The sequence below is a fragment of the Toxorhynchites rutilus genome, chromosome 3 (assembly GCF_029784135.1).
Source record: "Toxorhynchites rutilus septentrionalis strain SRP chromosome 3, ASM2978413v1, whole genome shotgun sequence".
In the NCBI taxonomy this organism is placed as follows: Eukaryota; Metazoa; Arthropoda; class Insecta; order Diptera; family Culicidae; genus Toxorhynchites; species Toxorhynchites rutilus.
The window spans coordinates 255,570,192-255,585,380 of NC_073746.1; the positions used below are offsets into that span (position 1 = coordinate 255,570,192).

Here is a 15,189-nt window from a genome sequence, read left to right on the forward strand (position 1 = left end):
GTAATACCTGTCCCACGACTTTCATGGCTGATGAACTCATTTTCATCCCACCGATTACAATTCAATAATGTCCCATGTTTTCAAAATGGCCGACATTCTATTTAATACATGGCCGATAGGTGAAACCTATCCCACGACTCCCATGGCCGACGAATTCATTTTCGTCCCACGATTACATTTTACATGGCCGATAGGTAGCACCTATCCCACGACTTTCATGGCCGACGAACTCATTTTCGTCCCACGATTATAATTCACTGATGTCCCACGTTTCCAACATGGCCGACATTCTATTGAATGCATGGCCGATAGGTACAACCTATCCCACGTCTTACATGGCCGACGAATTAATTTTTCGTCCCACGTTTCCAGTAAAATTACATGTCCCACGATTCAACATGGCCGACATTTTCATTGTTCAATTGAATGGTTTTGTACCGCGGGACCCTGGACTTGCACTGGGACAATATCACGACAGGGTTAATGAAACGCGCACGGTACAATAAATAAAAACAAACTTTATTCACGACATGACTAAACGATACATTTCACTATGGACGATAAACAATGACTCTGTCCACAACAATAACAATGTAAACAACAACAAGTGACAACCACATTAAAAACACATATATGCGCATCTCCAGCATCGCTCAGTGACAGTCATGCTGTCGCACGCGAGCCCTGCGGTCTGAGCTGCGTCGGATGAATAACGTATCCGAGCGCGGCAAAATAGGGTTGTCCACAACATCTCCCCTCTTAATAGAGGTGGTACGGATCAAACCTTGCTGGCGGTCTTCGTAGTCGTGAAGAGCGCCTAGGGATGTCTACAGCTAGTTCTACTTCGACAGCGGACTCGAACTCTGTCGATGTTGGCGTTGTTGTTGTTGATGATGACGATGCTAATGACGGGACGAACGCCGAGACCTCATGACGTGGCGTAGACGTTGCAAGAGTCGGCCCGGAACCTACCATGGTTCTCTCAGCACTGGAGACAGGCTCTGGTGAAGATGGGCCTGGTGATTGGCTTGGGAGATCCCAGGCATCCAGCAAAATGTCCAGCGGCAGCGAATGTTGGTTTAAGGTGGCATGTACAGTGAGTTGCTTCGGTATCGCGCCAGCAGCAAGCCGACTCCGAAGTTGGTTGATATGAGAGCGTAGCATTCGGCGATCTTCGACCCACACGTTGTACATAACGTCTCCGATCTTCTCGACGACGACACTAGGAGCCCACTTCCAACCGGTACGACCATGTAGTTTGGCGTACACGGTCTCGTTTCGGTTGAAGGACCTCGGTTGCTTGCGGTCATCGTCGGTTGGTACTGGGACACGTACCGGTGGTGGACGCAGAAGCTCGAGACACGTTCGGATTTTGCGACCAAACATGATCTCAGATGGCGACTTCTGATCCGGCAGAGCACGACTGGGCGTGCTTCGGTACGTCAGCAAGAAGACATCCAGTGCTTCTTCAATGGATCCTCTCCCCTCTCAAATTTTCTTGACGGCTCGCTTGAAGGTATCCACAAATCGTTCCGCCTGGCCATTTGATTGTGGATGAAACGGTGCTGTCGTGAGGTGCTCGATGCCATTGGAAGCGCAGAAATCGGCGAATTCGGCGCTGGTAAACTGGGTACCGTTGTCACTGACCAAGGTTACGGGCATACCCAGCCGCGCGAACAACCCACGCAAGATGCTGATGGTCGCAGCAGAGGTGATGCGGGTCGTTCGGATGATCTCGGGCCACTTAGAGAACGAATCGATAGCGAGCAGGTAGTAGTCGACGTGCATTCGTGATCCGGTGCAATGGGTGATTCTCAGCGGTGGAACCAAGTTACACATTTGGCGACTGTGACAGGTTGTGTTTGTGTTATCGCGTAATACAACTGTCAAAACAAAAAAAAAATATCCTGGAAATCACCCATTGGCATCCATTAAATAATCTGGTGCGACCTTTGAGGAAGTAAATCCAAAGTAATGGATTTGTTGTGCTCAGGAAAAAGTGAGTAAGTTGAGTCGCAATTTTCTATGTGTGCTGCGAAATAGAGAGGTGTATTGCGAGTACACAGTGAGTTGTGAGCAGCGCAAACATGAGTTAAATAGGCGAGTTGTGAGAACCGCCGATTTAAGTGTGCGCTGGAAGAGCGACATAAAGTAGTAACAGCTATAGGAAAAAACAGCGTGTTGAGAGGACAGCTGGAATAAAATGCGTGTTGTGAGAACTGCAGACACTAATGGAAAAAGGCGTGTTGTGAGGACCACCTAAAAAAATGTGTGCTGGGAGAGCCACAGAAAAAGATCCAATCATGACAAACAGCGTGTTGAGAGGACAGCTGGAATAAAATGCGTGTTGGGAAAACCGAAAATATTAATGAAAAAGCGAGCTGTGAGAAACCCCAATGCAGTGAGAGAGCTGCCTGAGGGAAAAACATGATTAGACAAGCGTCTATCATCTAAGAGCAAAGCGTGTAGAGAGAACCGCAAAAATCTGTGCCCTGGGAGAGCCACATAAAAGAAACGAAGGGAGAAACGCATTAGCGAGCTAAGAAGGCCGCTCGCTTGATATATGCATTCAGAAGAAATACAAACACATCTTTACACGATGTGCCTATCAAAATAGGTTGGTGGGGTAGAAGGAAAAAGGCGCAGACGAGTTTGCGTAAAACGAACTTAGTTGAGTGGTGTTTATGAGAGCACCGAACAAAGCAATTAAGTGAGAATATTTTCCGTACCCCTCATCGATGAGATGAAAGATGATGTGAAGTTGTATGATGCAAACTGTACTTCGCCAAGCTCTATCTATCAGACGCATAAAGTGATGAATCGCGTGAAATTGCCATATTTTTATCAGCAATCAGAATGTGTCGTTTCACTCGTATGATGTTCGGCATCAGTAGCGCACCGAAATGTTCCAGCGCGAAATGATGCGTAATCTCAAGGCTGTGGATAATAATATTGTATATATTGATGTTGTTTTTTTATATACAGAAACCAGATGAGAGAGTCATTACCCAATTCCTGCAAATCATAGATCCAATAACCTTTCTCTAAATACACGTTCAATCAGACACGTTTTAGATTTTTGGAACACGAGCCTAGTGAAAATGGTTTTAATATTGAAGTGTCAAAGATGAAAAATATCTCAACATTTCGACAGTTATCCGCTTCAACTGTGCTTACATCGAGAATTTTGCGAGAATGTATGTTCCCTTGTGGTCAGTTATCACAGCGTTGATATGGAGCTGCGGCAAAGAACATAAAAGCGCATTCAAGCTCGTTAAGCGACGCATGATTATTTCGGCGATGTATCTGGAATTCTGTTCGGAGTCGAACAAAACTATTTTGTCTCCAGATGTATATCCTAAGGCATTGGACACTGTATTGATTCAAGTTAACAGCGAAGATACATCACTAATAATAAGTTTTGTATGAAAATCATTCACAGCAACTGAGAGAAAATATGCTCAAAATCAGTAGGAGGGGTAGCACGGCAGTGAAAACAGTGGAGTTATTCTCATACTTTTTGTTGGGAAGGCACTTGGTGGACAATGTATTTTTCAAAAAAATAAGTCCATATGAACATAGATTTAAGGGACAATGAATTTCTTACCCAGGAGGAAATTTGTGAATGCACGAAGCGAGACGAAATGTTATTCATGCCATGGAAACTCAAACGTGGTCGATGAGCTTGACGAAATTCAAATCCGTAGCGGCGATCTAGATTCCATAGGAGGAATCATAGTGGAAACTGGTTGTGCCGCCGTCCCTCAACAGCTTCTAGGCTAAACATTATAGCTCACGCAAAACATCCACTTAAAGCCAAGTTGGAGATTTTTCTCCGTTGACAGGTGTAGTGACCAGGAATGGCTTATGACGCAAACAAGTGGGTAAAATAATGTGCAATTTGTTCCGTAATGAACCACCGGGAAGGAAATGTAAAACAGTTTGATCCAAAATGCGTATGGAAACCGTTGCTCTTGACATGACCGGACCATTTAAGAAGCTTGGATGACTATCGGAATATCAGGATGTCGATAATTAAATAATAGATCATCCAATCAGGTGCACCATTGCACGACCTGTTAAATCTACAAAGTTTGAGCATCAGAGTACAGTGTTGGATGCTGTGGGATGCTGATCAAGAAGGTTACCCAAGAACAATGAAGTCTGATAATGATCACCATTTGACGGTGAAAGTTATGCTAAGTATTATTCGTGAATAGGATGAGACTGACCGATCTCAAAATAAAGACGACGGTAAATTCAGTATGACGCGTTTGAGTAGAAGAATTAGAAAATAACCTTGAGGAATGATAGGCGGAATGTTAAACTAATATAGATAATAGAACGAAACAGTTACCATAGAAACCTGTGGGCACTTGGTTCATCACACTTTTGTGATTTTTTTTTTGGCCAACCATTAGCGCTCCATTTAATTTTCTTGATCTGCTGTTTCATTAATTCATTTCAATACATGCAGCCAAATTAACAGCTTCAATACTTGTTAAGTGTTCAATTACAAGTTTTTTTTTCTATGGCATTGGAATTCTTTTTCCGGAGAGAAAGGAGGATGTGTGAGGCAAGACGTGCCGTCTCATATTTCACCATATATTATATGCCGTCTCGAGCTCGATCAATTATCACAACCGCAGCTCTCGTCAGAGAGAGTCAAACAGCCAACAAGGTAAGACGTGCATTCGTGATCCGGGTTCTTCTTCTTCTTCTTATATGGCACTAACGTTCCTAGAGGAACTCCGCCGTCTCAACGTAGCATTACTTGCGTCATTTTCATTAGTACTTAGTTGAGATTTCGATGCCAAATAACACGCCTTGAATGCATTCTGAGTGGCAAGCTCTAGAATACGCGTGACCACAGTGCAAGTCAGAGGAAATTTCTTTGAAGAAAAATTTCCCCGACCAGAACGGGAATCGAACCCGAACCCCCGGCATGTTAGATTTGACGCTAACCACTCGGCCACGGGAGCAATGGCTAACCATTCGTGATCCGGGTGCAATGGGTGATTCTCAGCGGCGGAACCAAGTTACACAGAAATCAAATGCAAACCGCCCGGACCTGACATAGTAAACGCGATTTCAATCCCCGTTGACGGCATTGAGCTTCGTATTACGGAATAGGGGAGTATGCATGACAATATGGGTTTGCAGAAGAAATGAACACACTTTTAAAATAAAAATTATGAATGAAAATTATTTTTCCCAAATCAAATTAGTACTCTATACAAATGAAAATCACTTTTTCTTACAAGTAGTGAAAAAATATCCTACAAAAATTGTGTCTAAAGATAATTTTATATTATAATGGTAAGTTTTGGCGAGAATATCTGAAAATTCACAGAAAATAATTTAAATTAGGGTCAAAACAACGTACTTCTAGTAGGTAAAAAACGCCAAGAAAAAATTTTCATACAAATTTTAGCAATTTAAAACAGCCCTACGGCCGACTAATCTGATAGAGAATAGTTGGCCTCAAACAAATTAATGTCGTATCCAGATGTCGACACCATTCCGGCGTCAACGCGAATGACGCGAAACTGTGTGTGGAGTGTTTTGCCGCAAGAGAACCAGGGGTATGACTGAAACGTCAAATCCCTCATATTGCCAGTGTACCCAATATTGCTGCGGTTCACTGACATTTTGGTTCTGGTAATTACTGTTGTTTACAATTCGGTCCGGTTATATAGTCGAATAGTGGCTAACTTTAAACTCTATGTTAAATGTAACCATGTGAAACCGAAATATGAAAATCGCTCATGCAGCTAGAATAAAGCAGCGCATTTTTCGATTTCAATCCTCGTTAATGATATGTAGATAAACAAATGACGCCATATTGATTTTGATTTTGGGTAGCCTATATTCAATTGATGTCTAACCCCTGAAGAGAACACAAGTGATGGTTGCCAGACGATCTTCATAAATATCTTCACAATCGAACTCATCGAACGAAAATTGCTCAATCAAATTATTATTTTCGTTTCGTCCGACGAATTATATAACTTTATTCTAATTTGCATTGCATATAGTGAAAACGTTACGTTAATGGTTTTCCATTTACAATATTCACAGATTAAAACAGACTTCCTGTGCACACGCTTTATTTTCGAGAGACGAGTATCGATTTTCTCTTTCTCACAACCCTTCCATGTGCAAACGATGAGGTCGGGCTTTAGCACGCGAGCTTGGGATTGGGTCTTTCTATTTTCTTTCGTAAAATATTGAGAGGTTTTCAGACTTCCTGTGCGCGCGCGGCTAAATTTCGAGAGACGAGTATTGATTTTCTCCTCCTCACAACCCCGTATGTGCAAGCGATGAGACCGGGCTTTAGCACATGTGCCTGGGTTTGGCTCCTTCTCTTCCCTTTCGTAAAATATTGAGATGTGCTCAAGAATACCTCGTTGCACCTCAACATGAGTGATGCACATGTGTTGGTGCTCGCGAGACTTTCTCGAGTACTTGCCTCAATGTGACATTTGGTGCTGTCGGGGGAAGTTGTGCTTCTGGTGTTAAAATTTTATTCTTCGTAACATGGCACGTAGAACAATTAGTGATGAAGAACTGTTTCACATAAATATCGCTGCTAAAGTCATCCAATCAATTCATTCATTTGTTGCACACAGCTCGCAATGATTGTGTGAGCTATGAGGCTGAATAGAGCAAAGCACATTGTCTCTTCTACGTGCTGTGCGAGATCTCAGAAGACCTAACCAAATTTCACTTTGAAGCAGGTACACGAGACATGTGCATCGTTCGCATCGAAACGCGACGAGGCATTTCCTGAACACTGTCGTGACGCGTTATGTTCATATGAATAAAATACACAGCACCGCCCTTTGCGACCAACTCTTTCAACAATACTCGAGAGACTGATATTTGTTGAATTTACGGCATATTTCGGCAGAAGAGAGAATGAGCTTCTTGAACTCTCATTTTCCTCATTTTCATCCTCTGAAATTCTGTAAGAGTATGAAAGACATATTGATGCATATTTCTCGTGTGCTCTTACTTTATTTCATTACTCTTGGTAAGCCTAGTAGCGCTCTCACATTAATTTTCCATTTTTAGAGAATCCAAAAGTCGTCTAACATGCTCATCCTAAAATTCTTCAAAGATTCGGAACAGACAAAGCACTTAGAATAAATACAGACTCGTTACTAGTTTCGATTTATTCAATTGTCTTCATCCTATCTCCCACATTAGTCCCTGGCTCTATCCTACCGACTAACTTCGTGGTGCCAAAATAAGTATCAATAGTAAAAAAAATTAGGCAGGCAGAAATACTAAATGATGATAGTGACTACTGGGTCATCGAAGTCATAAAGCGTGATTTTTCGATTTATGTACAATTGTTCTAGCTGGAAGGTTCTGCATTTTCGTCGAATTCATCGGTAACGTCTTTCTGATGTCTGTTCTCTGCTGCTGATAGCTTCTTTATTAAAACATTCTTCTTTTCTGCACGCGTTCGAGCTTCTCAAGCAGAGAAGCGTCAATTGTCTGTTTCTTATTCAAATCTTCCTATTAAGAATTAACCTAACGGCAGGTAATGCTACAAATATAAAATAGGTTGAACAGTAAATTGTGTGCTATGAAAGCCATCGTACTTTGTTTCAATATTTGTAAATGACAAAAATGATGTACATGAACAACATTGTTTCTTATAACTTTGCATGGCCAATAGATAATATCTATTCCACGATTTTCTTGGCAAATAAAATTCCTCTTCGCACCACGATTTCATTCATATCACTTCTTCATATTTTTTCCTGTCCCACGATTGCTTACATGGCCGACAATTCACTTCTAGAAATCTATCCCACGATTTTATACATGGCCGACAATTCACTTCATTTCATTGCATAGCCAATAGGTAATACCTATCCCACGACTTTCATGGCCAACAAATTCATCTTCGTCCCACGATTCTGTTTTGAGAAAATTTGTCCCACGATTTTAACATGGCCGACATTTTTTTCTCAATTACAATGCATGGCCGATGGGTATTACCCATCCCACGACTTTCATGGCCGATGAAAAGAACTTTCATCCCACGATTAGTTTGCACTTTTCATAATAATAATCACTATTCTTCTACGTTCCAATTGCACTTTCGCGTTATCATTTTAACTCACCATAAAAAGCCACTACCAACTGCGCCATTGTCGTGACCCGTTTTGTTCATTTGAATAAAATACACAGCACCGCACTTTTGCGACCAACTCTTTCAACAATACTCTCATTGTTCGATTCCAGGGAATGAAAACTCGCTAGCTAAGGTGGGCGCTTTAGAAGGCACACTTTTTGAAAGGCAAATTGCTTATAATGAATTTTTCCACATTCCTCGTCAGTATACGCTCGTAAGTTGGCAGCGCATGTGGAGTGGAGATGAGTTCGGTCGTTGGTTACACACGATTATCCCTAAGGTCTCGACGAATGCATGGTTCAAGGGATTGAATGTAGGTCGTGATTTCATTCGCGTGATATCTCGGCTTATGTCCAATCACTACAACCTAAACGCGCATCTCTATCGCATTGGGCTCGCAGCAAACAATCTTTGTGATTGTGGCGATGGCTACCACGACATCGAGCATGTTGTCTGGTCGTGTATCCGGTTCCATACTGCTCGCTCTCAGCTCTCTAGAGCACTGGGAGCACAAGGCAGACAATCGGAGATCCCCGTCCGGAATATCTTAGGTAGCCGTGATCCTGATCTTCTGCTTCATCTATACCTGTTCCTCAGAAACGCCGATGTCAACGTTTAATGATGTTTCCTTCATTGTGTCCCCGTTTTATATCCCTCCTATCCGATCGATAAACTTTTACTTAGTCGCGGCAATACATACACACACTCTTTACAGATACACGGGCCAAAGGTTGTGCAGTCCACTGATCATTCAACAAGAGCCAAAGGTTGTACCGCTCATGACAACTCTACATGAACTGATGATTGCGCCGGTTAGTGACCATTCTATCCTGGATTCCTCGAGTCGAGAAAGACGCACCACGCTAGATATGAGGTACAGACTACGGTGGCGATGCTGATTAAGGGTCAGCTGCATCCCAATAGGAAGTATCCCGTGTCGGGCACACGTACAGAGCATTGGAGACAGCAACATCCGAATTACGAAAACACTTGTAATACTAACCTCGAGCCAACCGCGAGCAATCGGTTACATATTACTAACATAGATAATAAGAAAAATTGTCAAAGCATTGAACTCCCGGCCCCGTGAGGCTAACGCCATATGAGCCTTGATAAAAATATATATTTTGGAAAAAAAAAATAAAAAATACTCGAGAGACTGATGTTTGTTGAATTTGCGGCATATTTCGGCAGAAGAGAGAATGAGCTTCTTGAACTCTCATTTTCCTCATTTTCATCCTCTGAAATTCTGTAAGAGCATGAAAGACATATTGACGCATATTTCTCGTGTGCTCTTACTTTATTTCATTACTCTTGGTAAGCCTAGTAGCGCTCTCACATTAATTTTCCATTTTTAGAGAATCCAAAAGTCGTCTAACATGCTCATCCTAAAATTTTTCAAAGATTAGGAACAGACAGAGCACTCAGAATATATACAGATTCGTTACTAGTTTCGATTTATTCAATTGTCTTCATCCTATCTCCCACAAACACATCACAAAATTTTACGTAATACTTATGACAGACATACAACTGTACTTGCGTTGTACTTCGAAAATTGTATGTCTGTCACCATGTACAGCGCTAGAACCATGCAAGCAACTCGGTACAATCGCTGTACCTGTACCGATCTGTTTCACCGCTGTACATGGCTACAGTTGTACTGTGAGCAGCGCCATAGACGGTTAGTGGTGGGTAGCATGAACAAACCGAATCAAAACACTTGGTAAAATTCGTTTTATTGACTTCCATTTGAGTTAATAACTCAGATTGGAGACTTGTTTGTTGTGTTTGATAGTTTAGACGCTAAATAAAAACTTTTTTCATTGAAATATTTGGTGAAAATTGGTCGAATTCCTGATTGTCAGTTTGACATGCGGTACAATGAACAACCAAAGTATGTCTGTCATGCTACGATTGTACTCGTACAACGCTACGATTGTACTCGTACAGCGCTAGTACAGCTGTATGTCTGTCCCTGGTATAAGAGAGGAGAAAGAGCCAATCCCAAGCTCGCGTGCTAAAGCCCGGTCTCATCGGTTGCACATGGAAGGGCTGTGAGAAAGAGAAAATCGATACTCGTCCCTCGGAATTTTAGCGCGCACAGGAAGTCTGCTCACTCGGCTGCCTTCTACCTGGCTCATTTGTTGCAGACAGCTCCCAATGACTTTGTGAGATACGAGACTGGATAACGCAAAGCACACTGTCTCCTTTGGGTGCTGTGCGAGATCTCGGAAAGTCTAGATTAAAACGATCTCATTCAACTGTTTACAAAATGATGACATGTTATTATATCTGGCATCCTTGTGCTGGGTTGTTTACATGTGGAATGGAGTGGAATGAAACATCAAAAAACGCGCGATCTAAAGCGATCAGTATGTCAGAGCATGCAGGCAACGAATCACACCGCACCGCGTTTAATATGTCCTCGGCCTTATTTAACCATTTGTGTATACATTTTTACTAAAATTTTTCATTATAATATAAAGTTGTCTTCAAAAACAATTTTCGTATGAGATTTTTTCACCAACTGCAAAAAAAGTGTTTTTAATTGGAATGGAATACTAATTTGATACGGAGAAGTAAATTTTTATTCATTATTTTAATTTTAAAATCGTGTCCATTCCGCCGGAAAATCAATTACTATCTTTGATGCTCGCCTAATACTTATGACAGACATACAGCTGTACTAACGTTGTACTTCGAAAATTGTATGTCTGTCACCATGTACAGCGCTAGAACCATGCAAGCAACTCGGTACAATCGCTGTACCTGTACCGACCTATTTTACCGCTGTACATGGTTACAGTTGTACTGTGCGCATCGCCATAGACGGTTAGTGGTGGGTAGCATGAACAAGCAGAATCAAATCACTTGATAAACGTTCTTTTCATTGACTTTCTCTTAAGTTAATAACTCAGATTGGAAACTTGTTTGTTGTGTTTGATAGTTTAGACATTAAATAAAAACCTTTTTCATTGAAATATGTGGTGGAAATTGGAAAAATATCTGATTGTCAGTTTGACATACGGTACAATGTACAACCAAAGTATGTCTGTCATGGTACGATGGTACCTGTACAACGCTGTACACGTACAACGCAAGTACAGCTGTATGTCTGTCCCTGGTATAAACTAGTAAACAAAGCTCAATGCCGTCAACGCGAAAAGGAAGTGGTTGTGACCTGTAATTGGACATTCTCGATGACAGTGGTGTTGACTCTCAATCCATAATTAGGGTCCAAAACTCGATGTTTGCAAAAATGTGCAATTAAAGACGAAAATGTCCAATTATGTGTGTCCCATTACAAGTCTGTTCGATTAGCTAGATGTCGAATTATGTGTAACTTACTGTATTATATTCCAATAATCCCCTAAATTTACAATGTGTTGAACGAGTCAAAATAATACAACCCAACATTTTTATATCTTGAAAATGGTGCTGAAAATTCCGTACGAAGTTTTGTGAAGGCCAAATAGGCCATCCGGCAGCACTGATAAAAAAAAATAGGCGGCAAAACCCGATCCATTCAAATTTCGTTCTTTCAAACTGCAGGGATTTATGCGCCATCTTTGTTTAGTTTTTTGACAGGCATGAGTGAAAATTGGGAAGAGCTATGTACGAAGCTACGAGAGTCATTTCGTGTTATTTTAAGTTGAATGTTAATGTGAAGTTTACGTTCCGACACTAAACTCAATGTCCTGTGCAAAAACTAGAAATAAGTACTACGGGTTTTAATTATAACATGACTTCTAGTTGAAATCTATACCATCGGAACATGCAGCCGTGGATGACCTAAAGATGGACAAAATAAACAGTATCAGTGGAACTGACGATACGTTTACTAATATTCAGAGCGATATGGTACCAGAAAATCCCAATGAACAAGAAAATAAGGAACAGCGAAATACTGATGCCGATAGTAAAGATGATGGTAATCATGAGAGCACTGGGAAACAACCATCCCCTGTAGAATTGGTCAGTGAGTTGCAACAGAATGATACACTTTCGGAAGTTTCCGATGAAGACAGTGATAATCTCGAACCAACCAACAATAGTGAAGTGAAAAATGGAGGAGATGATGCCACGGATAATGCACAAGACACCAATCATGATGACGAACTGTACGAGAAGCTCAGCTCCAGCAGCCCAGAGCCAGGAGAGATACCCGGTGAAGATGAACCTACCGCTGACTGTCTTATAGAGCAAGAAAGTAAAAACAATCGGAAGTATGGTAACGGTACGGATCAAAATGGAGACACGGCTTCAGATATGGAATTGGAAATTAAAGTGGAAAATGAGCACAAGTTTATGAAAAGGGAATCGCATAGTTCTGAGTTGGACAGTAATGATTCATGTCGCGGTAAATCTATAAGGGAAGGGAAAAGTCCAGTGAGCTTGTCGAGTGTATCTGTAAAACAGGAATTCAACTATTCAGATGAGAATGTGGTTTCGGATCGGTCTGAACCAAAGCTATCCGATTCGGAATGTTTGAAGCCTAAGAAATTGGCAAGCATTTTCGAAAAAAAAGTCAAAAAGGAAGACATAAATACGGATGATATTCTGCGGGAAAAATTGAAGCAATATTTTGGACATAATTGTTTCAAGAGCGCCCTGCAAAAAGAGGCCATACAGACCATTATAACGAGTAAGTTTGTGTGTATCAATATTGAAACAGTTTGATTTCTATTTATCATGATTTTCCATGTTTCCAGGATCTAGGGATGTTTATGTTTCAATGCCAACCGGTTCGGGGAAGTCGCTATGCTTTCAACTCCCGGGTGTTATGCAGGACAACAAAGTAACGATCGTCTTCTCGCCACTGTTGGCATTAATCAAGGATCAGCTGGATGTTTTGAACAAACTGAAAATTCCCGCTGATTCGATCAATTCCAAAATGGGCAGCAAGGATCGCGAGCGTGTCGTGAATGATCTGAAAAGCATCCGTACCGATATACGTTTTTTGTATATAACACCGGAACAAGCAAATACCGCCACATTTAAGGAGATCATGAAAATGCTAATCAAACACAAAAAGGTTGGATACATCGTTGTGGATGAGGCACATTGCGTCAGTGAGTGGGGCCACGACTTTCGACCAGACTACCTTAAACTAGGGTACCTTCGTTCGGAATACCCTTCGATTCCTTGGATTGCCTTGACAGCGACCGCTTCCAAGAAAGTGGTGGAAGACATTTTTAAGAATCTTAGATTGAAGGAACCAGTGGCTAAGTTTAAAACTTCCTGCTTTCGGAAGAATCTTTATTACGATGTAGTGTTTAAAAATTCTATCCAGGATGATTTCATTCATCTACGAGATTATATTGAAAGTATTTTAGATAAAGACGACGTTGACATGAAACCGGTTAGTTTGTTAGTTTCCAAAGTATATAGAATTAGTTCAATCTAGTTTATTTCTTGTGCTTTCAGAGTAAGAAATCATGCGGTATCATATATTGCCGAACACGTGAATCGACGGAAAGAGTGGCCAATAGCTTAACGAAATTAGGATGCAAAACTGCCGCCTATCATGCGGGACTGAAACAGTCTGAGCGAATTGCTGTCCAGGAGGACTGGATGGCAGGAAAGTATGCCGTAATATCTGCTACGATCAGCTTCGGAATGGGAGTTGATAAGGGATCCGTACGCTTTGTTATTCATTGGGATATTCCACAAAATGTGGCTTCATACTACCAGGAATCGGGTCGAGCCGGACGTGACGGAAAAAAGTCTTATTGTCGTGTCTATCATTGCCGTGATCAATGCAAGTCCATTGATTTTTTAATTCGCCAAGATTTGCAGAAGAGTAAGAATACACCCAAAGAAGAAAAAGCCAAATTGGCGCTAAAGAATTTCGAAAAAATTATTGATTACTGTGAGTCGGCTCGCTGTCGGCATAGATTGTTTTCGGATTTTTTTGGCGATGATCCCCCTGATTGCAAAAATATGTGTGATGTTTGCAGTAACCCGAAAAAAGTCGAGAAGGCGATTGAAACGTTTCAAAAATTGTCGGTGGCTGGTAAATTAAAAACAAAAATTGAATATGACGATAATTTTGCGGATTTGTACGAAGGCGGTCGAAAGGGACTCGAGGACAATGAATACGCCGATGGAGATGGAGAAGGCAGTGATGGTTCAAGAGAAAAACAAGCTAAGCGGGAAACGGAATCGCTTATCCAGAAACAATTCGCCTTGAGAAGGGCCGCCGCAGCGAAGGATCTAGATATGCACAAAACGGCGTCAATTAGTCGAGTTAAGTATGCTCTACAAACCTCGGTCAAAGTAAACGGGTTGACAATTTCATCGCGAGAAAGTAATCTCACAATGCTCGCAGATTTACTCAAGAGAAACGTGGAAGCATGTAAAGAATCCGATCCACCGGAGAATGAGCTAGTGTATAAGGACTTCGAAGATATCGCAATGGAGATGGAGTACGAAGCATTTACTACAAACACGGTGGCCAGCTTGTATAGGAGGTCCATAGTTAAGCATGTAAGTAGACCGCATTATTTCAAACAATTTGCGATGATTGTTGTCCACAGTTGATAAAAACTGCTAAATTTCTTCCCTATGATCAACAAACCCAACTACGCTAAATTTTTGGGGCTTATTTTCCATAAACATAACGTAGTATAAATGTAATGTAAGGTCCAATTTGAATATGGCTATGTTACCTTCCGAATTGTGATATCGTTTTGTTCATCTAAAACATCAATCCTTATGCACTAAATGCATTGGAACAGCAAATATCGCCTCCGACTCGTTTTTAATCAATAATAACCTAACAAAACTGATGTAGAAAATTATGTCGTGATCTCCTTCGAAAGGAAATCAATGTTCAATCACGTTACAACTATTAAATATTCGGATGCCGTTTACTTGCTGCTTTGAAGAAATCTACCTGGTCGTTTTGCCCAAAAGTATTTTAGATGCCACCATCTCAAGCATCCAATGTAGAGATGTGCCATCCGCTCATGAGCTGTTCATCCGATTCGCTTCATCATAGTGAGGGGATTCGGATCGGCTCGCAATAAAAA

The 15,189-nt window shown here is 41.4% G+C and overlaps 3 protein-coding genes across 4 annotated transcripts in view; 1 reads left to right on the top strand and 2 right to left on the bottom strand.

Annotated features, from left to right (window-relative positions):
* Positions 1–759: 759 nt before the first annotated feature.
* LOC129774144 (uncharacterized protein K02A2.6-like) lies at positions 760–1,386 on the bottom strand. The gene has a single exon (XM_055777841.1). It carries the CDS (start codon positions 1,384–1,386, stop codon positions 760–762), a length of 627 nt encoding a protein of 208 aa, XP_055633816.1.
* Positions 1,387–1,488: 102 nt separating this feature from the next.
* Positions 1,489–1,839, bottom strand: LOC129774145 (uncharacterized protein K02A2.6-like). The gene has a single exon (XM_055777842.1). It carries the CDS (start codon positions 1,837–1,839, stop codon positions 1,489–1,491), a length of 351 nt encoding a protein of 116 aa, XP_055633817.1.
* A 9,876-nt stretch (positions 1,840–11,715) lies between these two features.
* Positions 11,716–15,189, top strand: part of LOC129775544 (ATP-dependent DNA helicase Q5) — a 37,246-nt gene continuing 33,772 nt past the window's right edge. Inside the window, exons 1-3 of one of the 2 annotated variants that reach the window (XM_055780398.1) lie at positions 11,716–12,800; positions 12,868–13,517; positions 13,583–14,644. In XM_055780398.1, coding sequence (XP_055636373.1) covers positions 11,954–12,800; positions 12,868–13,517; positions 13,583–14,644 — 2,559 coding nt within the window. In that variant the 5' untranslated portion in view covers positions 11,716–11,953. The remainder of the gene's footprint in view (positions 12,801–12,867; positions 13,518–13,582; positions 14,645–15,189) is intronic. The other variant, XM_055780397.1, reaches the window with a different exon arrangement.

Coding starts and splice junctions, on each gene's coding strand:
- LOC129774144 (XM_055777841.1), bottom strand. CDS start 1,386: ATGTTTGGTCGCAAAATCCGAACGTGTCTCGAGCTTCTGCGTCCACCA.
- LOC129774145 (XM_055777842.1), bottom strand. CDS start 1,839: ATGTGTAACTTGGTTCCACCGCTGAGAATCACCCATTGCACCGGATCA.